The sequence below is a fragment of the Hyperoodon ampullatus genome (genome assembly GCF_949752795.1).
Source record: "Hyperoodon ampullatus genome assembly, chromosome: 18".
NCBI lineage: Eukaryota > Metazoa > Chordata > Mammalia > Artiodactyla > Ziphiidae > Hyperoodon > Hyperoodon ampullatus.
In genome coordinates this window covers 15,233,811-15,257,534 of record NC_136931.1, presented here as the reverse complement: position 1 = coordinate 15,257,534, position 23,724 = coordinate 15,233,811, and the positions used below count along the sequence as shown (strand labels likewise).

Sequence of the window (23,724 nt, the reverse complement as noted above, 5' to 3'; positions counted from 1 at the left end):
AGAGATAGTTGAGGTAAGCTTGGTATCAAATTTTACAGGTAAACGTCATGCTCCCTCCCCCATGTAGTGGAAAAGGTCAGTAGAAAGGATCTCCTGCAAGGCTCCTGAGGTCCTGTTAAACTTAATAGTTTTTCTCTAATTCCTGTCCCCCGAGTCATCCCTGTGCCTCTGTTTTTTTTTTTCTCTTCATTATGCAGTGATGTGAGCACTGATGTGAGTGCAGAATGTACTACTCTGGAGGTGTTTTAGTTTTCGACGTTTGATCAAACGGTCTCTTCTTTCATCCTAGATTCTCTTATAAAACTAGTTCTGAAGCTACTGTGAGGTGACTTCTTTCTGAAAAAGGAGAGAGAAAGTGAAAAACTGAGGTTCTTTACACTAAGCATATGCCCCTCCAAGTAGAGAAACAGCCTTCTTACCATCTGTAATTGCTACCAGTCCTGGGTTTAATGTAAAACTAACTTTTCTCATCTTGGTTCTACATTCAGAAATTAAAGGAAACTGGGGGATTCCTGCTCAGAAGAAATACGTACCTACTCTGAGTGTGAACAGTCTTCATGGAGTTCTTTCTTACAACATTAACCAGCTGGTGAAGCTTTTATCCAGCCTCGTCTGTTCTTACTTAGGACCCTACTGGGCAAATGGTAAAGTTCAGTAAGTTTCCGTATCTAATCTTTTATCTGCCTCCCACTCTCTTACTTTGTATTCATTCTTACCTCTCAGCATAACCAACAGGCATGGTACGACCTTCTGCTTGTTTTAATTTCCTTAAACTTCCAGTATGGAGCTGATAGCTTTGATCCCTCTGATGGCTTCTGAGACAATATATCTGGTCTTACAAAGTAAAGGATTAAGGAGAATCCACAAAAAATGTCCTCTGTCTCAGACCCCCATATTTCATCTACTTTGTCGGGGGCTATTGAAACTTGTCCTTCTTTTTCTTCTATGGAATGATGAGATTATGCGATTTATGGATTCTTGAATATAGTCTGGGCCTTCTGAGCACTTATAGTTTACATGTACTGCAGTTCTGATGAAAAAGTACAATTAACTTTACAAGTTTTTCGATTCTGTATCAAAGTATAGAATTTTACAAATTGTTGTGAATTCACCAGAGTGCTCAGAGAAGACAGTAATTCTGCAGGTGTTGGGTCCAGTCTCCAGTGACTGGGAAAATTTAACCTCATCATCAGTTAACGAGTTGCTAATTTCTACCAGGAATTACTATTTATTGAAATCTTCCACTTGTCCAAGTGTCAACCTGGAATGTACTTTCAGTGGTTCCTGAAAATCACCATCATTTCCACAGTTACCTGCTCAGAGTTGTGCGAGGCTCCAGTCTCACTTAGGCACACTGGGTCCCGCCCAGGCCCATCAGCCCTGTGACTTCCTGGATGCAGTCAGCCAACTGCAAGAACTCCAGGAACTGTTGGAAATGTGTATTCTTCCCACAGAGCAAGGGCCATCCAGGTAATGCATCGCACCAGGCTCTCTTTATCACCTGTACTTCCTAAACCTGTCTCTCAGCTGTTGGCTATGAGATTATTCCTTTAACTTCTATTCCTAAGGGACGCAGCCAGAGCCTTCCCCATCCTGAGCCCAGACGGGAAGCAGCCCATCTCTAATGGCCGGCTCAGATGGTTGACTTACTTCTGCTGGCTCCTTCTGGTGTCACTAGCCTGGCCTCAGCCTTTTTTTACAGCACTTTATAGCCTGGAACTGAACAAAGACCAAGCCACCAGCTGCGTTATTTCGATATTATCATTGCTTCAGAACATCTTCATCACCAGTAAAGGTACGTGAGAAACAGTGACACCGGCATGGGAGGAAACATTGTAGTTGCAGGAAGCTTGGGAATCCGAGGTCTGTGGGTGTCAATCCAGGGTGTCTAATGATTCTTACAACTTGACAAAAACAAAAAAACAAAACAGAAATTGGCAGAGTGAAATTTGTTAGGGGTACGTGTGCAGTAGTCACAGAAAAAACTAATAAGAACTGATGGACTAGTAGAAGTTTAGCAAAAAAGGATTGGGAAGTTACGAGGGACAAGTAAAAAATCAACACTAAACTACCTTAAAAAAAAAAGAAAACTTACTTTTTAAAAATCGTCCCTTTTCTGGGCTTCCCTGGTGGCACAGTGGTTAAGAATCCGCCTGCCAGTGCAGGGGACACGAGTTCGAGCCCTGGTCCGGGAAGATCCCACATGTCGCGGAGCAACTAAGCCCTGCGCCACAACTACTGAGCCTGTGCTTTAGAGCCCACGAGCCACAACTACTGAGCCCCGTGCCACAACTATTGAAGCCCGCATGCCTAGAGCCCGTGCTCCACAACAAGAGAAGCCACAGCAATGAGAAGCCCACACACCACAATGAAGAGTAGCCCCCGCTCACTGCAACTAGAGAAAGCCCACGCACAGCAGTGAAGACCCAATACAGTGAAAAATTAATTAATTAATTAATTTTAAAAGATGGTGGGTTTTTGTTTTTTTTTTTGCGGTATGCGGGCCTCTCACTGTTGTGGCCTCTCCCATTGCGGAGCACAGGTTCCGGACTCGCAGGCTCAGCAGCCATGGCCCACAGGCCCAGCCGCTCCGTGGCATGCGGGATCCTCCCGGACCAGGGCACGAACCCGTGTCCCCTGCATCGGCAGGCGGACTCTCAACCACTGCGCCACCAGGGAAGCCCAAAAAGATGTTTTTTTGTTATGTGTATTTTACTACAATTTTAAAAAATCCAATCAGTGTTCACATTTTCCCAGTTGTCTTATAAGCATTTATAGTTGTTTTGTTCAAATCAAGATCTAAATAAGGTCCATGTGTTGCAATGAGTTTGTCTCAAGTATTTTTAATATTTATCTATAGATTCTCCCTCCTTTTTTCTCTTTCTGTCACTCTCTATTCCTGCTATTTTTCTTAAAATATATGTATTGAAGAAACCAAGTTGTTTGTCGTATAGAGTTTCCAACATTCTGGATTTTGGTGACAGGATTACTTCTGCTTTAAGAACCTACAAGCACACTTGGGGAGCTTTTAAAACTCTTGGTGCCCAGGCCTCTCTCGAGACCAATCAAATTGTAATCCCTGGAGATGGGATCCAAGGCCCAACGTGTCGAAAGCTTCCCAGGTGTTTCCATTGTGCAGCTCCATTTGAGACCCACTGATCCTAGAAGAGGGACAGAGTACAAGGAGTAGGTAAACCTTAAATAGAAAGAACTGCTGGAGGAGACAAACCAAAAAATAGCAAGGGCTCTTAAGGAGATTCCATTACATCAGACACACAGTCAAAGGCTTTTAGGAAATGAAAAACCTGATTTACAGATTTTAAAAATTCAGAAGTTGAATTGAAGATGTCATTACTGGGGACTTCCCTGATGGTCCAGTGGTAAAGAATCTGCCTTCCAATGCAGGGAACACGGGTTCGATCCCTCATTGGGGAACTAAGATCCCACATGCCACACACGGGGCAACTAAGCCCACGTGCCACAACTACTGAGCCTGCGCACCTCAACTAGAGAGCCTGCGTGCTGCAAACTACAGAGCCCATGCACTCTGGATCCCATGCGCCACAACTAGAGAGAAGCCCAAGGCCCACAACAAAGAGCCTGCACTGCAATGAAAGATCCCACATGTCTCAACGAAGATCCCACATTAAGACCCGATGCAGCCAAAAATAATAAGAAAAAAAATATGTATAAAAAAAGATGTCATTATTGAGACTCAAATTAATGGATCAGAAAGATCAAACTAAAATGCAAAACATAAGACATGTAAGAAAAAGACTTAAACAGTAGATCCAGGGGACTTAACATGCAGTTAAGATGAGTGGTAATAATAAAACAGTTGAAAAAATTCCACTGTTGCAAAGAAATACTGAATTTGTTGGCAGGCCTCAACTAGTTCCAGGCATAGTTAAGTTAAAAAGACACACTGAAGGCTTCCCTGATGGAGCAGTGGTTGGGAGTCCGCCTGCCGATGCAGGGGACACGGGTTTGTGCCCCGGTCTGGGAGGATCCCACATGCCGCAGAGCGGCTGGGCCCGTGAGCCATGGCCGCTGAGCCTGCGCATCCGGAGCCTGTGCTCCACAACGGGAGAGGCCACAGCAGTGAGAGGCCTGCGTACCGCAAAAAAAAGACACACTGAAATGGAGAATAGTAGTTCTGGAACAGGGCCCAAGATTCTGCATTCCTAACAAGTTCCTAGGTGATGCTGCTGCTGATCTGTGGATCACACTTCAAGTAGTATCACTATGAATACAAACCTAGTTCCTCTGAAAAGTCAGTATCACGAGAGAAAAATTAATGGGTGAGCACTGTTCTATATCCTTTGAATAAATGAGCCATTTTTAATATGGATCAGATAGTATACTAGGAAATTATTGATCATTTCCTTAAGTATGATAATATGAAAATAGCCTGATTTTTAGGAGACACATGCTTGAAAACAGGAAGCCCTTGCTTTCCACTGTTTCAGTTTGTACATGAATTTCATTTACTCTGGTTCAGTTGAATAACACCAGTTTCCCAGCAACACAGTTCAAATCTGTTACCGGGACTTCCCTGGTGGTACAGTGGTTAAGAATCCACCTGCCAATGCAGGGGACACGGGTTCAGTCCGAGTTCGGGAAGATCCCACCTGCCACCGAGCAACTAAGCTCTCGTGCCACAACTACTGAGCCTGCACTCTAGGGCCAACAAGCCACAACTACTGAGCCCGCGCCCTAGAGCCCAAGCTCCACAACAAGAGAAGCCACCGCAATGAGAAGACCGCGCACCGCAACGAAGAGTAGCCCCTGCTCGCCACAACTAGAGAAACCCGCATGAAGCGATGAAGACCCAATGCGGCCAAAAATAAAAATAAAATTAATTAATCTAATTAAATTGATAACCAATAAGAACCTATTGTATAGCAAAAAAAAAAATCTCAGTTGTCATGGTATATCGACTGTGAGTGATTGCATAAAGTACCAACTGCTGCTAGCCCTTTAGCCCATAATTCACTACGTAAATTAACAGGTGCACATCATGATCAGTGACCAATCATGTCACTTCTCAAAGTGTGGGTGATTGGTCACCTGTTATCCTGTTTATGTACAGACAGCAAATTGTGTAGTTGTGTTATTTCTTTGTCTCCCAGTCATAAACTCTGTGACATTTACCATGAAATGGATAATTGAAAGAGGACCTTGGCCAACAAAGATGAAAATGCAGCAAATTAACAAAATAACACTGAAAGTGAAATTTGAATAGACTGTAAATGGAGTTATACAAGAAGCCGCTGTCCATGGGAAGGTGGCCTGTGTTCAGGAAACTGTAGATATACACCCAGGTGAACTTAGTAAAGTCAAACATACCAACATAAACGGAGAAATTGGTTATGAAGAAAAGGATGATGATGTCCCAAAGGAAGTAACACTGACAAAAAACTAACATTAAAGCGACTCTCGGAGATGTTTCACAGCATTGAAAGCATAAAGGATAAGATGCTGGAAGCCAATGCAAACTTAGAACAGTATGACAGTTCACCAAAGGCACAGACAAAATGCTCTCCCTGTATCCTATGTTATACAACAAGAGGAAGGCCAGCACTGTTCAAATTATTCTTGGTAAATTTTCTACAAAGAAGTAACTTTAATTCTCAATGTTTCTAATGTTTTAAATTACACATTAGTTTTACTATTTCTAAATTTTTCCTTGTACCTTTATAATGAACAATAAGATATTTTAATGTTTTGACACAAATATTTAAATGTCACAGAATGATCATAATATTTCCCCACTGATGATTAAGATCACTTTGCACAGTTTCAGCTTGCTAGGTCATTTGTATGATCCCACACTACCATGTAAAGTGAGAATGACCTTTAATTAGGTGTGAAATGTCATGTCTGTTATTTTCAAGTGCTTCAGAAAAAGAAGCAAAACAAATACGGTGAAAAGTTAACTTTTGTATCTTCCAATTTTTATGTATGTTTTTAAAATTTAATAATAAAATGTCAGATAAAAATAACTCAATGGGGACTTCCCTGGTGGTCCAGTGGTTAAGATTCCACACTCCCAATGCAGGGGGCCTGGGTTTGATCCCTGGTCGGGGAACTAGATCCCACATGCTGCAGCTAAGAGTTCACATGCTGCGATTAAATATCCCGTGTGCCGCAACTAAGACCCGGTGCAGCCAAACAAATGAATAAACAAAATAAATAAATATTTTAAAAAAACAGTAACTCGGTGGATCATATACTCAAATGTAAAATTACAAATCTTTTAGAAGGAAACATAGGTGAAAATCTTTGAAACCTTAGGCTAGGCAAAGAGTTCTTATATACATACGTTACCAAAAGCACAATCCAGGAAAGAAAAAATAGATAAATTGGACTTCATCAAAATTAAACATTTTGCTCTATGATAGACACTTTTTTTTATTGAAATGTAGTTGATTTACAATGTTGTGTTTCTGGTGTACAGCAAATGATTGAGTTATATGTATTCATATTCTTTTTCATATTCTTTTCCATTATGGTTTATTAGGGAACACTGAATATCCCTGGGCTATATAGTAGGACCTTATTGTTTGTTTTTTATATAGTAGTTTGTATCTACTAATCCCAAAGTCCTAATTTATCCCTTCCCCACCTCCTTTCCGCTTTGGTAACCATAAGTTTGTTTTCTGTCTATGAGTGTGTTTCCGTTTTGCAGATAAGTTCATTTGTATTGTTTTTTAGATTCCACATATAAGTGATATAATGGTATTTGTCTTTCTCTTTCTTACTTACTGCACTTAGTATGGTAATCTCTAAGTCCATCCATGTTGCTGCAAATGGCATTGTTTCATTCTTTTTTATGGCTAAGTAGCATTCCATGGTATATACGTACCACATCTTCTTTATCCATTCATCTGTTGATGGACATTTAGGTTGTTTCCATGTCTTGGCTATTGTAAATAGTGACACCCCTATGACATAGGGGTGCATGTATCTTTTCAAATTACAGTTTTGTCTGGATATATGCTTAGGAGTGGTATTGCTGGATCATATGGCAACTCTCTTTTTAGTTTTATGAGGAACCTCCATACTGTTTTCCATAGTGGCTGCACCAATTTACATTCCCACCAACAGTGTAGGAGGGTTCCCTTTTCTCCACACCCTCTAGAGCGTTTGTTATTTGTAGACTTTTTAATGATGGCCATTCTGACCGGTGTGAGGTGATACCTCATTGTAGTTTTGATTTTCATTTCTCTAATAATTAACAGTGATGAACATCTTTTCATGTGCCTGTTGGCCATCTGTATGTCTTCTTTGGAGAAATGTCTATGAAGGTCTTCTGCCCATTTTTTGATTGGGTTGTTTGTTTTTTTGTTATTGAGTTGTATGAGCTGCTTGTATATTTTGGAAATTAAGCCCTTGTCAGTTGTATCATTTGCAAATATTATCTCCCAATCCGTAGATTGTCTTTTCATTTGACTTATGGTTTCCTTTGCTGTGCAAAAGCGTGTAAGTTTGATTAAGTCCCATTTGTTTTTGGTTTTGTTTTTGTTTTTTGCTTTTATTTCTTTCCTTGGGAGAGTGACCTAAGAAAACATTGGTATGATTGATGTCAGATAATGTTTTGTTTATGTTCTCTTCTAGGAGTTTTATGGTGTCATGTTTTATTTTTAAGTTTTTAAGCCATTTTGAGCTTATTTTTGTGTAAGGGTGTGTTCTAACTCATTGATTTACATGCTACAGTCCAACTTTCCCAGCACCACTTGCTGAAGAGACTGTCTTTTCTCCATTGGATATTCTTGCCACTTTTGTGAGAGCTTAATCGACCATAGGTGTGTGGATTTATTTCTGGGCTCTCTATTCTGTTCTATTAAGCCATATGTCTGTTTTTGTGCCAATACCATGCTGTTTTGATTACTGTAGCTTTGTAGTATTGTCTGAAGTAGAATGACTAAAATATCGATAATACTAAATGCTGGTGAGGACGCAGAGTAACTGGGAACTCTCATTCATTTGTGGTAGAAATGAAAAAATGGCATAGCCACTTTGGAAAGCAGTTTACCAGTTTCATACAGAGTTATACAGTTACCACGTAACTTAGTAATTGCACTCCCAGGTGTTTACCCAAAAGAAATAAAAACCGGGACTTCCCTGGTGGTCCCAGTGGTAAAGAATATGCCTTCTAATGCAGGGGACGTGGGTTCAGTCCCTGGTCAGGGAACTAAGATTCCCACATGCTGCAGGGCAGCTAAGCCCATGAGCCACAACTACTGAGCTCATGCGCCTCAACGAGAGAGCCTGTGTGCTGCAAATTACAGAGCTCATGCGCCCTGTAGCCTGCGCGCCACAACTAGAGAAGAAAAAACCCTCACACCACAACTAGAGAGAAGCCCACGTGCCTCAACAAAGACCTGACACAGCCAAAAATAAATAAGTAAATAAGTAGAAATAAAAACCTATGTTCACACAGAATTGTGTGAATATTTGTGGCAGCTTTATTCATAATTGCCAAGGATGGGACTTCCCTGGCAGTCCAGTGGTTAAGACTCTGCGCTTCCACTGCAGGGGGCACGGGTTTGATGCCTGGTCAGGGAACTAAGATCCCACATGCCACATGGTGTGGCCAATAATAATAATTATAATAATAATAATTGTCAAGGATGGAACCAACCCAAATGCCCATCAGCTGGTGAATGGATAAGCTGTGGTACATCCATACAGTAGACTACTCAGCAATGAAAAAAAACAAACTACTGGTATATGTAGTGACATGGATGAATCTCAGATGTATTATTGTAAGTGAAAGAAGCCAGTTCCAAAAGCATACTTTATGATTCCATTTATATGACATTCTGCAAAAAACAAAAACTACATGGATGAAGAATCTATCAGTGGTTCCCAGAGATGGAGGTAGTAAAAAGGGCTGATCACAAAAGGGCAGCATCAGGGAATTTTTTGGGGTGATGAAACTGTAAGGTATCTTGATTATAGTGGTGGATACTCTATGTATTTGTCAATACATAGAATTATACACCAAAAAGAGTGTGTTTTTTTAATGTGTGTAAATACATTTTTTTAAAGCTAAAAAAACCTTTGTTATTACAATGGCTAAAAACTGTAAAAAGTTCCTCTTCACTGGTCAAATAACTTAGAACAGTAAGATTCAATTTTGCTTTTAAAAATGGCAAAGGAAAACAAATGATAATACACAGTGATGCCAGGGAAAATGGGCACTTAATGCCGGTTGAGGAAAATCTGGCAGTATACAGTAAAAGCCTTCAAATTCTGCATCCCTTTGCCAAGTAAGTTTCATTTCTAAGGATCTATTCTGAGAAAATTCAGAGTGGTTTATAATAATAAAATGGCAACAATTTAAATGTTCAAAAATAGGATATTGCTTAATATAAGACAGCCATATCTGTGTAATGGGATACCGAGCAGCCATTTAAAATGTTATAGAAAATGTAAGGATGTGGAAAACTGGTCCAGATATATTAAGACAAAAATGATTAATGGATGTATTCCAAACTTTTAAAGTTTCTTAAAAATCTCTAATTTTTTTGAAAATTTTTATAATAAATGTATATAAGTTTTAAAAAGTTGGAAAGTATAAAAAGAGGAACAGAAGAGATGGAAACCAATGTGTTAGCTTAGCTATCGGTATTGCTAAAGTGCGGTTTGGTTGGACTCATGGCCAAGTGAACTTTTTAGCAATTTCCCCTGAAATGTAATCCTCGGGACAATCCACTAGAGGGCGACTTTAGGTCTGCAGAGCAGATGCACCTGGAATTGCCACATCACAATAGGGGTGTGTGGCAACAGGCTGGAAATACTACTCTTGTCCTTTGTTCTCCGAGGACTGGAGCACTTTCCTCCCCTCCAAGGAAATTTCAGGAGCGGGGGATACTTGTTTCCCCTAACAGAGGCTTAAGGTCTTACTCAATTCTAAGATTCCATGCCTGCTTCAGCAAAACTGGCACTTTCAAAAATGTAGCTTCTTCAGTCTAGCATATCAAAGTTGTTCCAAAAACAGGTGTTAGTGAACACCTTATACAGATCATCACAAATCATTTAATAGTTTAAACTTTCCTAGCCAAGCAGATTAAGGACTACAAGCAAAAATACAAAGATTAACATTATATCAACCACATCCTCATGGTTATTTAAAAATAATTATGAATTTACTTAATTCTCAGTTTTCCATAAAAATAAAGGGCCAAGTCACTGAAATGTATTAATCATACCCACCTTCACCTTTACCTAATGGCGCCACCTTCTTGGTTCCTGTAATATCTGCTCATTAAGTTTCTCCTCTGACTTTCCTGTCTAGGTGATCTTCCTCACATTGTTTTACTCACTGCGGCTGAACGCTGTGGCTTCACAAAGAGAAGGAACATCAAACCAAGAGGATCTTGGCAGTCTTGGGTAATTCAAGTAGTTCTAACTAATATCTACTTTTGCAAATAGCAAATTGTATCAGAACAGTGGGCTCCTAGCCACCTCACTGGCTCAGAGGAATCTATCCATTCAGGATCTTGTCTCTGACCAGCTGTTGCACCTTCTTCCCAGCCCAAGACTAACCAGTGCGTCACCAACACTCTTTATGATCCATCCCTCCCTAGATCTCTCAATGCTTCTACTCTTCCCTATATTCTAGATTCCTTCCTAGTGTTTCTAGCTTTGAGCCCCAAGTGCTGTTTGCAACTGCTCACCCTCTGTATCTGAATGCCTGCATCTCAGATTAAACATGCCCCAAGCAGAATTATTTGCCTGCCCCACAAATTCACTTCTTTACTGTTTTCTCATTTCAATTAATAGCATCACCATTCTCTAAAAACATAAGAATAATCCTAAATCCCACCCCCCATTCAGTCACCAAACCTGAGGGAGTCTACCCTCTAAATAACTGACTAGAGCCACTCATATTACATGGATGAAACTCACAAAGATGGCTGAAAAGCAAACTGCAGAAAAATTAACACGTTTTTAAAACATCTTTATTGGAGTATAATTGCTTTACAATGGTGTGTTAGTTTCTGCTTTATAACAAAGTGAATCAGTTATACATATACATATGTCACCATATCTCTTCCCTCTTGCATCTGCCTCCCTCCCACCCTCCCTATCCCACCCCTCTAGGTGGTCACAAAGCACAGAGCTGACCTCCCTGTGCTATGCGGCTGCTTCCCACTAGCTATCTATTTTACATTTGGTAGTGTATATATGTCCATGCCACTCTCTCACTTCGTCCCAGCTTACCCTTCCCCCTCCCCATGTCCTCAAGTCCATTCTCTATGTCTGCGTCTTTATTCCCATCCTGCCCCTAGGTTCTTCATGACCATTTGTTTTTTTTAACACAGCATTTTAATCATGCAAAACAATGCATGTCTTGCTTAGAGACATATTTTTTAATGAAGAAATGCATAGGATGATACACTCCAAAATTTAGGCGAGGATTAGCTCTCTGAAGAAGGGATACCATCACAGAGGAACACAGCGGATTTATCTTGGCACTCACTTATTTCTTAAACTGAGTGGTGGGCACGCTGCTAAGGGGTTGGCATCTTATTCCTTATGAGATTAAAAAATTAGTAATCTGACTTCAAACTGCCTTCCTAGCCCTCATTTCATCTGTCTCTTGAATTGCTGTTCCCTCTGCTAAAATGACTTTTTTCTTGTCCTTATCCTTGTCCATCTAGAGAATTCTTTCTGACTCATCATTCAAAACAGATGTTGCATGTCACTGCCTCTGGGCCACCTTCTCTGAGTTCCTCAGGGAGGTTTTTCTTTTCAGTGATCCCTCAGCATTTGGTTCCTACAGGCTGACAAGTTTTAGGTCATATTCTAACTCCGTTTCTCTCTCTGTCTTGATTTACGTGTCTCTAGATTCTTCTGCTTACAGTGTGGTCTGGAGACCAGCAGCACTGGCATCTCCTGGAACTGTCAGATATGCAGAATCTTAGGCCTCACCCCAGAAACTGCATTTTAACAAAATTCCAGGTGATCCCCTTGCACATTAAACTTTGAGAAACACCACTCCGGAACAGTGCTCCCACTGGGTGGTCCACTGACTAAAACTGTGTTTCTAGTCCAAGGTAAGTACAGAAATTGAGAATAAGCATTTAGAAACTTTTAGAGCAGTTGGGCAGACTAATTTTAGGCCTATTGAATCTAATTTTCAAAATGGGGCTTGTATGTTGTAAGGCTCTGTTCTATGTCATTTTCCTAGTAATTCGTTTTTACTGTATTTTTACAAAAGTATCAGTCCCTGATGGATTGGAAAAAATTTTTTTAAGTCTTTCATGATAGTTTGGGAAGGGCTGCTTAGATAGCTTTATTCTCTATTTCAACATTTAACAGGAAATACTCATAGAAGATGCTCGACAAATGTTGATGAATAACTACTTAATGAAATATACCCTTTTTTGGCCTATATTTGAATTTTTGACAGCAAGATGTCCTTCATCATTACCCGGTTCAAGAGATGAAAACAACCCCATCTACGTAGCCCCAGCTACGAATGGTCCAGTTAAGCACCCAGAAAGAACCTTGAAAGAGAAGAAATTCTTCAAGTTGACAGGAGATATTTTGGGTATGGAGAGAATAATGGTAACCTGTTGATACAGCAGCACATTTCCCAGCAAGGAAAGGGGGAATGAGAATAAAATGGAAAATATAGAAGAAGGGTGGAAAACTATTTTAAAATATTCACCTTGAAAAATTCTGGATTCCCTTAAGCAAGGCTGTAAAGTGAATGGAAGGACTCCTAAAATTGGAATCTTGAGATCTAATTGTGTGTTTCAGTACGTCACTTCCTCTACCTGCAGAATGTAATAATGAAACTTGATCTACATCGCATGGTGGAGGGAAAATGAATATGCTTTGAAAAATAGATGTCCTGAGAATTCCCTGGTGGTCCAGTGGTTAGGACTCCCCGCTTCCACGGCAGGGGGCACGGGTTCGATCCCTGATGGGGGAACTAAGATCCCACATGTCACGCAGCATGGCCAGAAAAAAAAAACAAACTGCTGTCCTGTAAGTGCAAGGTAACTGGTCCAACACATCTAGTGTTTGGGTTATTGGATTCTCTGGACCAAAGAAGACAATTTATTCTGTTTTTATCATGCCTTCCCTTCTTGTGAACACAGACAATCTATAGATAACTGGGGAGGGGAAGGGGAGGAGATGAAAGGAGTGGTCTGGGGGGACATTTAGACCTAAGAACTAAAATACAACACTTGTGTGAGATTTTATGTATCTTATTTTTAAGTAAAATTTCTGATCAGTGGCAGAATAATTCTGGGAAGGAATATGTAGATATCTATAGATGTATATAGGTATCAGTAAGAACCAAATGCTTTTGCTTATCTGTTTACAATTAGGTAGAATCATATCAAATTGCCAACTTTTGACTGTTTTTGACCTGTAAAAGTCTGTAAGCTTAGGAAAAAATGAAGAAAAACAGAGGATTTCTAAGCTAACTACTCACCTATGATTTTCTCTTCTAATACTAGTACAAATACTTTTCCTTATCCTGTTGATGACTGCAGTCTACTCAGCACACAACTCCAATAGATTTTACCTCCGTCAAGCTATCCACAAGAGCTTTCCTTACCGCTTCTCAGAGATCAAACTTCTCAAGCATTTCCACCCCTGGGCCAGTAGCACCCTCCTTCCTAACCTGTACAGGGATTACAGAGGTAAGAACACAGTCCTGGGGCCCAGCCCTGCAACAAACACCCCTGCAGTAACCCATTAGAACACTGGAGAAAGGTCCACTGGCTTTTTCAAAATGACTGCACATCTGTGGGCACCCAAAGGTCCGCTCCCAGGGCCCCATCTAAGCAGGTTCAGGTTTATGTCTGTTCACCCAAGGGTGATCAGGCCCATGAAGGCTGATTCCCACTGATGAGTTTCACAAGAGGCTGATAAACAAAATTGAGAATTTATTCACTAACAACATGAAAATAACTGGAGTGATCTCTGGGACTGGTTGCCTCCTTGTGAAGGAGGGAACCACATGTAGCTGAGAAGTTTGTTCTGTAAGCGCAGAACCACGAAAACAGTGTAACCAGAAAGATCTCCACCCCAGGTGATATTTTGATATATTGCCTGATGTGCAGTCATTCCCAAGTCTGTGATGTATCTGTGTAACTTTTCTTGGATGGTTATCCAGTTCAGTTCCACGAATATGTAGTGAACACCTAGTATGCTGGGAACTGTCCTAGGAGCTAATAAAATGATGGACATTATATGGTTTGTACCCTCAAAGAACCTCACCATCAAGAGTAGTTAGTATGGGGACTTCCGTGGTGGCACAGTGGTGGTGAATCCTCCTGCCAGTGCAGGGGACACAGGTTCAAGCCCTGTTCCGGGAAGATCCCACATGCCGCGGAGCAACTAAGCCCATGTGCCACAACTACTGAGCCTGTGCTCTAGAGCCTGCCAGCCACAACTACTGAGCCCACATGCCACAACTACTGAAGCCCGTGCACCTAGAGCCTGTGCTTCACAACAGGAGAAGCCACTGCAATGAGAAGCCCATGCACCACTGCGAAGAGTAGCCTCCGCTCACCACAGCTAAAGAAAGCCTGTGCGCAGCAATGAAAACCCAAACGCGGTCAAAAAAAAAAAAAAAGAGGAGTTAGTATGAATGCTTGTTTTTTTTAGATAATTTTTTATTTTTTTCATTTGGCTTCATCGGGTCTTAGTTGCAGCACGCAGGATCTTTTCATTGCAGTGCACGGGCTCTTCATTGCAACGCGTAGGCTTCTCTCTAGGTGTGGCGCATGGGCTCCAGAGCACGTGGGCTCAGTAATTGCGTCCACAGGCTCTCTCTTGTTGTGGCGCGCGGGCTCAGTAGTTGCCACGCTCGGGCTTAGTTGCCCCACGGCATGTGGGATCTTTGTTCCCTGACCAGGGATCGAACCCACGTCCCTTGCTTTGGAAGGCGGATTCTTAACCACTGAACCACCAGGGAAGTCCCAGTATGAATGCTTCTTGTTCAGTATCTTTCACCAGTTACCAACACCTTGCCATATTATAACTTTATATCTTATTAAGCTGTATTCTGGAAATTGTTACATTCATTAATCTCAGGATTGGTGGCTTTCTGTTGGGATTTGGAACATCTCCTAGGTTCCTGAAAAAAATCTGAATGATATGTTTATCTCAGCAAACATGTATAGTCCTTTTTTAGAAATTTTTATTGGAGTATAGTTGATTTACAATGTTGTGTTAGTTTCTGCTGTACAGCAAAGTAAATCAGCTACACATATACATATATCCACTCTTTTTTAGCATCTATTCCCATATAGGTCATTACAGAGTATTGAGTTCCCCGTGCTATATAGCAGGTTCTTATTAGTTATCTATTTTATATATAATTGTGTGTATATACAATCCCAATCTTCCAATTTATCCTTCCCCCACTTTCCCCCTTGGTAGGCATAATTTTGTTTTCTACATCTGTATAATCTTTTCTTAAACGTGTACTTGTTGCATTTAAGAGTTTTAACAGATGGCAACTTCTGTACATTGCATGTTGATTCTTTCTAGTTGAGTTTTAAACGGTGACAGTTCTAGGTTGAGGGCATATTCTGTTTAGAGTCAGTAACTGTCTATACTGACTTAAATAAAAAGTGAATCAGACCCTGGGTGGCTAAGGCTAGTGCCATCACAGTAGGCATGTTCTCCTCTTAGACTCCTTCGCTTTACAGTATAGTGTCGTGGTCCAAAGGCGCAGACTCAGAAGGCTGCCCAGACTGCCCAGGTTCACATCCTTGCTCTCCACTTACCAGCAGTGTGTTCTTGGGTAAATTACTCAACCTCCTGTGCCTCAGTTTCCCCATCTGTACAATGGGGATAATCTTAGGACCTACCCTGTAAGATTGATGTGAAGATTAAAACCTTAGTAGATCTAAGTGCTTAGAACAGTGTCGGGCACATACTGTTCAGTCGATGGGTGTTAGCTATTGTTATTAACTGGGGCAGTTGGAGCTCTGGTTGTACTAGAACCACAGAGTTTACATGAGTTACCTGGACATACTAAGGAAGAGCAACAGCAATCTGTAGATGTAGATAATGAAATAAAATTAAGTAGATATGGGGTAAACAGCAGTAAAAATTGTAACATTTTTTAACTCCTCAACTGCTAAAAAATTTTTGCTTTCAGAATTGATGTAGCCCAGTCCCATTAGTCCACTTGTTTTCAGGAATATTGAAGCCCAAGCCATTCATGGCAGATAATCTGTATCCTGTAAATAAATCTGTATCCTATAAATACAGAACTTTCCTAAATAGCCTAGTCCAATGTTGAAACACATTTAGGGAAGAATTTTTTTTGTAGGATTTAATTCAAATTCCTCTTGCAGCAATTCAAACTTGCTTTATCTCTTTTGACTTTCTCCTGAGGTGAAAAAACACTAATCACAATTCTACAATTGCACAGTTTTTATTTAAGAAATATAAAGTAAGGCCATCTTTGAAGGTTAAGTCTGCAGGACCCTAGGTCCTTTAATAACCTACTGCAAACCTCTCCCTGCCAAATTTTGTAACATAATCTTTTTCTTTCATGTTAAAACATTTTTTCATAATTAAAACATGAGTATGTAGAAAATCCATATGTACCACGATGTATATTGTGCAACTCGCCTTTTCCCCTGGTCCCCCTTCTCTCTTTCCTAGAGGCAACTACATTCCCAATTGATTATACAGACATACCTCACTTTACTGCATTTCACTTTACTGCACTTCGTAGATACTGCATGTTTTCTTTAACAAATTGAAGATGTGGCAGCCCTGTGTCAAGCAAATTCATTGGTGCCACTTCTCCAACAGCATTTGCTCACTTCGTGTCTCTGTGTCACATTTTGGTAACTCTCGAAATATTTCAAACTTTTTCATTATTATATTTGTTAGGGTGACTTGTGATCAGTGATCTTGGATGTTACTATTGCTAAAAGAAGGCTCAGATGATGATTAGCATTTTTTAGCAATAAAGTATTTTTTTTAGCAATAAAGTATTTTTAATTTAGGTGTATGTACATTGTTTGTTTAGACATAATGGTATTGTACACTTAATAGACTATAATACAATGTAAACGTAACTTTTTTTTGTTTTTGGCCACACCGCATGGCCTGCAGGATCTTAGTTCCCCAACCAGGGATTGAACCCGGGCCCCAGTAGTGAAAGCGCCGAGTCCTAACGACTGGATAGCCAGGGAATTCCCTAAACATAACTTTTATATGCACTGGGAAACCAAAAAATTCATGTGACTTGCTTTATGGCAGTGGTCTAGAACCGAACCCATAGTATCTCCAAGGTATACTTGTAAATTCTTTCAGAGGTAATCTATACATTTGCAAATACATTTGATGATAAATAGCAGCATACTATAAACATTGTCATGCCTTTTTGCCTTTTCCCCTTAATTTGCCTGGAGATTGTTCCATCAGCACATATAAAGCTGTCCCTTTTTATGTTTTATTCATTTACTATATAGTATGCCATTGCGTGGATGTACCATAAGTTATATAACCAGTTCCCTATTAATAGACATTTAGATTGTTTCCACTCTTATACTGTTAACAATAATACTACCATTTATACCCTTTTACATATGTAATTTCACTCATCTGCAAATATATCTGTAAGATAAGTACCTTGAAAAGACTTGCTAAAAATGTATATCCATTTTTCATTTAGAAAGATACTGCCAAATTGTTCTCCTCAATTGTACCAATTAATGTTCCCATGAACAGTGTATTATTAGATCTGCCCACATTGCCAACAGTTCAGTGAACATTGGTGTTTTCATACAATACAGGTAACTCTGAAATATACAAAAGGTTTGCAACTGCACTCATGAGAAAATACAAGTTTAAACTAAGGAACCATTTTTCACCTCTCATATGGACAAAACTTGCCTCTGCTCTTGCCCTTCTTCATTCCTTCTTCCCCATATTATTTTTTACAACGTAAATGTGTTTTGTCCCTGTTCAAAACCTCCCAATGGATTCCATCATACTTAAAATAAAACCCCAAACCCTTTCTAAAGCTTACTCTAGGGCCTTCCCTGTCCGGAGCTGTAGCTACATCTGTTACTCCTCCTACCCTCATTCTGACCCTCATTCACTCTAATTCAGCCACACAAGCTTCTGTGCTCTCCTTAAACACGATGCGCATGCTCTTGCCTTGGCCTTGGAACTTGCTGTTGCCCTGACGTTTGCATTGGGAGCTCCAAACTTTATTAGGGTCTCTCTCATAAGCCATCTCCTGAGAAACCTCTAATCATCCTGTAAATAAATAGCACTGCTCCCTCCTCACAGAACACTCTCTATCCCCTCTTCCTACTCAGTTTTTTTTTAAATTAATTTTTTATTTATTCATTCTTTTTTGGCTGCGTTGGGTCTTCGTTGCTGTGCGTGGGCTTTCCCTAGCTGCGGTGAGTGGGGGCAACTCTTCTTCGTTGTGGTGCGCGGGCTTCTCACTGCGGTGGCTTCTCTTATTGCCGGAGCACGGGCTCTAGGCGTGCAGGCTTCAGTAGTTGTGGCACACGGGCTTAGTTGCTCCGCGGCTCAGTTTTTCTTCATAGCACTATTATTACCTGAATATTGTTTGGTTATTGCCTGTCTCCCTCCCTCCTCAAATATGAATGCTCTGTGGACAGGGACTCTTGTCCACTGCTGTGTTCCCAGCACCTAGAACAGGACCTGGTGTATGCGAGCACTCAATACATCCTGATTGAGAGAAAGAATGAATGAATGTCATTCTATAATTTTTGCCCATTTTTCATTGGGCTGCTTGGTTTTGTTTGCTTGTTTTGATAAATGGGAGCTTTTTATGTATTAAGAGCTTGTTCAGTTGTAGAGATTTAGATATTTATACAGAAACAAAATAAGGATTTATAAAAATTAATTTAGGGAATTGGTAGCTTATGATGTTCTATCTGGCAGTGTGGTATGCTTTTTCTATTCTCATCTGCATTTGTATCCCTCAGTAATATTAAATTCTCTTCATATAATTCTTACACATCTCTTGTTAGGTTTATCTTTTGTGGTCTATTGTGAATGAGATTTTATTTCACTATAGTTTCTAAGTAAATATTGTTTGAATATATGAAGGCTATTGATTTTATTATATTTAGTACCCAGCCAGCTTGCTGAATTTTTTTGTTAATAGTTTTTAGGTTGATTCTCTTTTCTCCCCAGCTTTATTGAGGTACAATGGAGAAATTAAAATTGTATATATTTAAGGTATAATGTGCTGTTTTGATATATGAATATATTGTGAAATGTTTACCACAATCAAACTCATTAACATATCCATCACCTCACATGGTTACATGTTTTGATAAGAACGCTTATTCTCTAAGCAAATTTCAAGTATACAATATATTACTATTAACTATAATCTATAAACTATAATCATGCTATACATTAGATCTCCAGGACTTACTGATTTTAAAACTAAAAGTTTGTATACTCTGACTGACATCCACCCATCCCCCTCCCCAGCCCAGCCCCTGGTAACCACCATTCTACCCTCTGGTTCTGTAAGTTTGACTTTTTAAAATTGCACTTATAAGAGATCATACATGTTTCTTTGTTTGGCTTATTTCATAACTTCACTTTTGTGAATAATCCTGCTATGAACATGGGAGTGCAGATATCTCTTCAAGATGCTGATTTCCTTTCCTTTCAATATATAGCCAGTAGTAGGATTACTGGATCATCTAGTAGCTCTATTTTTAATTTTCTGAGGAACCTCCATGCTGTTTTCCATAATGGCTGTACCAATTTACATTCCCACCAACAGGGCTCCTTTCTCCAAACCCTCACCAACATTTGTTATTTCTTGTCTTCTTGATAATAGCCATCCTAACAGCCGTGAGGTGATATCACATTGCAGTTTCGGTTTGTTATTTCCTTGATGATTAGTGATTTTTACATATACCTGTTGGTCATTGTATTTCTTTAGAAAAATGTGTATTCAGGTCCTTTGCCCATTTTTTAATCAGGATGACTTTTTTTTTTTTTTTTTGGGTATTGAGTTGTATGAGTTCTTTATGGATTTTGGATTTTAACCCCTTATCAGATATACATAGTTTGCAAATATTTTCTCCCATTTCATAGGTTGCCTTTTCATTTTGTTTACTGTTTCCTTTGCTGTGCAGAAACTTTTTAGTTTGATGTAGTCCCACTTGTTTTAGCTTTTGTTGCCTGTGCATTTAGCGTCATATCCAAAAAACTGCCAAGACCAGTGTCAAGAAGCTTTTTCTGTTTTCTCATAGGAATTTTGCAGTTTCAGGTCTAAGGTTTAAGTTGTTAATCCATTTGGAGTTGATTTTTTGAATATGGCAAAATAAAAGTGTCCAACTGCATTCTTTCGCATGTGGAAATCCAGTTTTCCTAGCATTATTTGTTGAAGAGACTAGCCCCATTGTGTATTCTTGGCACCCTTGTCATAGATTAGTTGGCCGAATCTATGGGTGTGGGTTTAATTCTGGGTTCTCTATTCAGTTCCATTGTTCTATGTATCTGTTTTTATCCCAATACCATAGTATTTTGATTACTATAGTTTTGCAATATAGTTTGAAATCAGGAAGTGTGATGCTTCCAGCTTTGTTCATCTTTCTCAAGATTATTTTGGCTATTCATGATGTTTTTGTGGTTCCATACAAATTTTAGGATTTTCTCTATTTCTGGGGAAAATGCCACTGGAATTTTGATAGAGATTGCATTGAATCTGTAGATCACTTTGTGTAGTATGGACATTTTAACAATATTAACTCTTCCAATCCATGAATGTGGGAAATCTTCCCATTTACTTTTGTCTTTTTCATATCTTTCATCAATCTCTTATAGTTTTCATTGGACAGATTTTTCACCTCGGTTAAATTTATTCCTAAGTGTATTATTCTTTTTGATGTTATTGTAAATGAGATTGTTTTCTTAATTTTTCAGCTAGTTGTTAGTATAACAAAATGCAACTGATTTTTGTATTTTGATTTTTTATTCTGTAGCATTACTGAATTCATTTTTTTAACAGGTTTTTGGTGGAGTCTTTAGGGTTTCTATATGTAAGACCATGTCATCTGCAAAGACAGTTTTACTTCCTCCTTTCTTATTTGGATGCCTTTTATTTTTCTTACCTAACTTCTCTGGCTAGGACTTCCAGTACTGTGTTGAATAGATGTGGTGAGAGTTGGCATCCTTGTCTTGTTCCTTATCTTAGAGGAAGAGCTTTTAGCTTTTCACAATTATGATGTTAGCTGTGAGCGTAACATATATGGCCTTTATTATGTTGAAGTACATTCCTTCTTGCCTAATTTGTTGTGAGTTTTTATCATTAAAGGTTGTTAAATTTTGTTGAATGCTCTTTCTGCATCTGTTGAGATGTTTTTTGTTTTGTTTTGTTTTTTTAACATCTTTATTGGAGTATAATTGCTTTACAATGGTGCATGTTTCTATGGTGCCTTCAGAAATGCTAGTTTCTGCTTTATAACAAAGTGAATCAGTTATATACCTACATATGTTCCCATGTCTCTTCCCTCTTGCATCTCCCTCCCTTCCACCCTCCCTATCCCACCCCTCTAGGTGGTCACAAAGCACCGAGCTGATCTCCCTGTGCTATGCGGCTGCTTCCCACTAGATATCTATTTTACGTTTGGTAGTGTATATATGTCCATGCCACTCTCTCACTTTGTCACAGCTTACCCTCCCCCACCCCCATATCCTCAAGTCCATTCTCTAGTAGGTCTGTGTCTTTATTCCCGTCTTACCCCTAGGTTCTTCATGACCTTTTTTTTTTTTTAGATTCCATATATATGTGTTAGCATACGGTATTTGTTTTTCTCTTTCTGACTTACTTCACTCTGTATGACAGACTCTAGGTCCATCCACCTCACTACAAATAACTCAATTTCGTTTCTTTTTATGGCTAATATTCCATTGTATATATGTACAATGGAGATCATATGTTTTTAATCCTTCATTCTTTTAATATGGTGTATCACATTTATTGACTTACATGGCATCTTAGTTTCTTGACCAGGGATCGAACCCACACCCCCCTGCAGTGGAAATACAGAGTCCTAACCACTGGACCACCAGGGAAGTCTGAGAATTTTATGGTTTAAATGTTCACCCATGAAGCTATCTGGTCCTGGGCTTTTCTTTGTTGAGAGGTTTTTGATTACTGCTTCAGTCTCCTTACTTATACTTCATATGTTCAGGTTTTCTGTTTATTCATTATTCAGTTGTATGTTTCTAGGAATTTATCCATTTTTTCTAGGTTATCCAGTTTGTTGGTGTGTAATTATTCCTAGTAGTCTCTTATGATCCTTTGTATTTTTGTGATATCAGTTGTAATGTCTCCTCTTTCGTTTATGTAATTTTATTTATTAGAATCCTCTTTTTATTCTTGGTTAGTCTAGCTAAAGGCTTGTCACTTTTGTTGTTCAAAAAAGCTAACTTTTTTTTCTATTGTCTTTCTAGTCTCTATTTCTGCTCTAATCTTTATTACTTCATTTCTTCTTGTAACTTTAGGCTCAGTTCTTTACTAGTTCCTTGAGCAGTAAAGCTAGGTTTTTTGAGATCTTTTTTATTAATGTAAGCATTTATTGCTATAAACTTCCCTCTTAGAACTGCTTTTGCTGCATCTAGTGTCTGTCTTTTCCTAAGTGCTGTAGTCTTGGAATCACATTGCTTCCCTTGGAAAAGGTCACTAAATGGAAAACCATCAGTTCAAGTTGGCGATGAGTTTTGGAGAAGACAGTGGAGCTGGTTTTAGTTGTACAGGTCCATAGTTAACTAGCAGTATGATAAACTCAAGACATTTGTTTCATCTCTAAAATGGGGATAACATTTAGTTCACAGGATGAACTATATGGAAGTCAAATTTATATGAAAACACTGTAATTACAGAAGAATTCTATATAGTTTTTAGGCATAGCAATTTGAATGGCCACTAAGGAACTTCCTTAATTTCCATTCCATTGGTTCTACCTTAACCTCACCATTATCAAGCACCTCAGGACCCAAAGAAGTGTAGTCCCCTCTACTGCTCTCCACCCCCATCTGACAGTTCTCTCTTTTTCAGTTTAACCTGCTGCTTGGATGGAGCATCGCTGACTACCGAACTTTTCTCAGTTCAGCACTGACTGTTGTTGGTCTCCTGATGGGACTCTCTCATCACAAGGAGGTAAAAACCCTATTCCTGGTTTCCCTGCAGAATTCTATTTGGTTTAATGTATCAAACAAGGGGAGAATTGCTTACAAAAGCAGCCCCTACTGTACCACTGCATACTGGAAAAGGGAGAAACTTAGTTCCTTTGCCATTATTTTATGGTATTACCTATAGATACTGTATAGCTTTTGAGTGGCTGTCACCTTCAGAAATCCTTCCTTTCCTAAGGACATAGTCCCACCTTTCTCACTTCTTCTATCCTTAATCTTATTGCCAAAGACACTAGGCCTGAACTTGTGTTCTCATACCTGGCCAGATAAACATGATTGCTGCTGCTTTCTCAACGGCCCTTTGAGGGGTACAATTGGAAGTGACTTTAAAGAAAAATTAGGAAGGTACAATTCCAGAAAGAACTGCAGTTACTTCTGTTTATAAATACTAATTTCAGAGAGGCTGTTATTTTCTCCCAGGAACTACCTACACAAACCCCTTTCTACTCAACATAAAAAATAAAGTAGGAAACCCAGGTGAGGTTTTGGGTCCCAAACACTAGCATA

General features: G+C 39.4%; 1 protein-coding gene across 1 annotated transcript in view; it reads left to right on the top strand.

The window, feature by feature from the left end:
• The window catches only part of PKD1L3 (polycystin 1 like 3, transient receptor potential channel interacting), a gene marked incomplete at its 5' end in the record, with an annotated part of 66,342 nt that overhangs the window by 40,680 nt on the left and 1,938 nt on the right, over window positions 1-23,724 (top strand). The window contains 12 exon segments of the mRNA XM_079724031.1: window positions 2-13; window positions 489-535; window positions 537-567; window positions 569-644; window positions 1,279-1,326; window positions 1,329-1,470; window positions 1,581-1,781; window positions 1,783-1,795; window positions 10,344-10,401; window positions 12,428-12,568; window positions 13,491-13,723; window positions 23,081-23,182. Coding sequence (XP_079580157.1) covers window positions 2-13; window positions 489-535; window positions 537-567; window positions 569-644; window positions 1,279-1,326; window positions 1,329-1,470; window positions 1,581-1,781; window positions 1,783-1,795; window positions 10,344-10,401; window positions 12,428-12,568; window positions 13,491-13,723; window positions 23,081-23,182 — 1,104 coding nt within the window.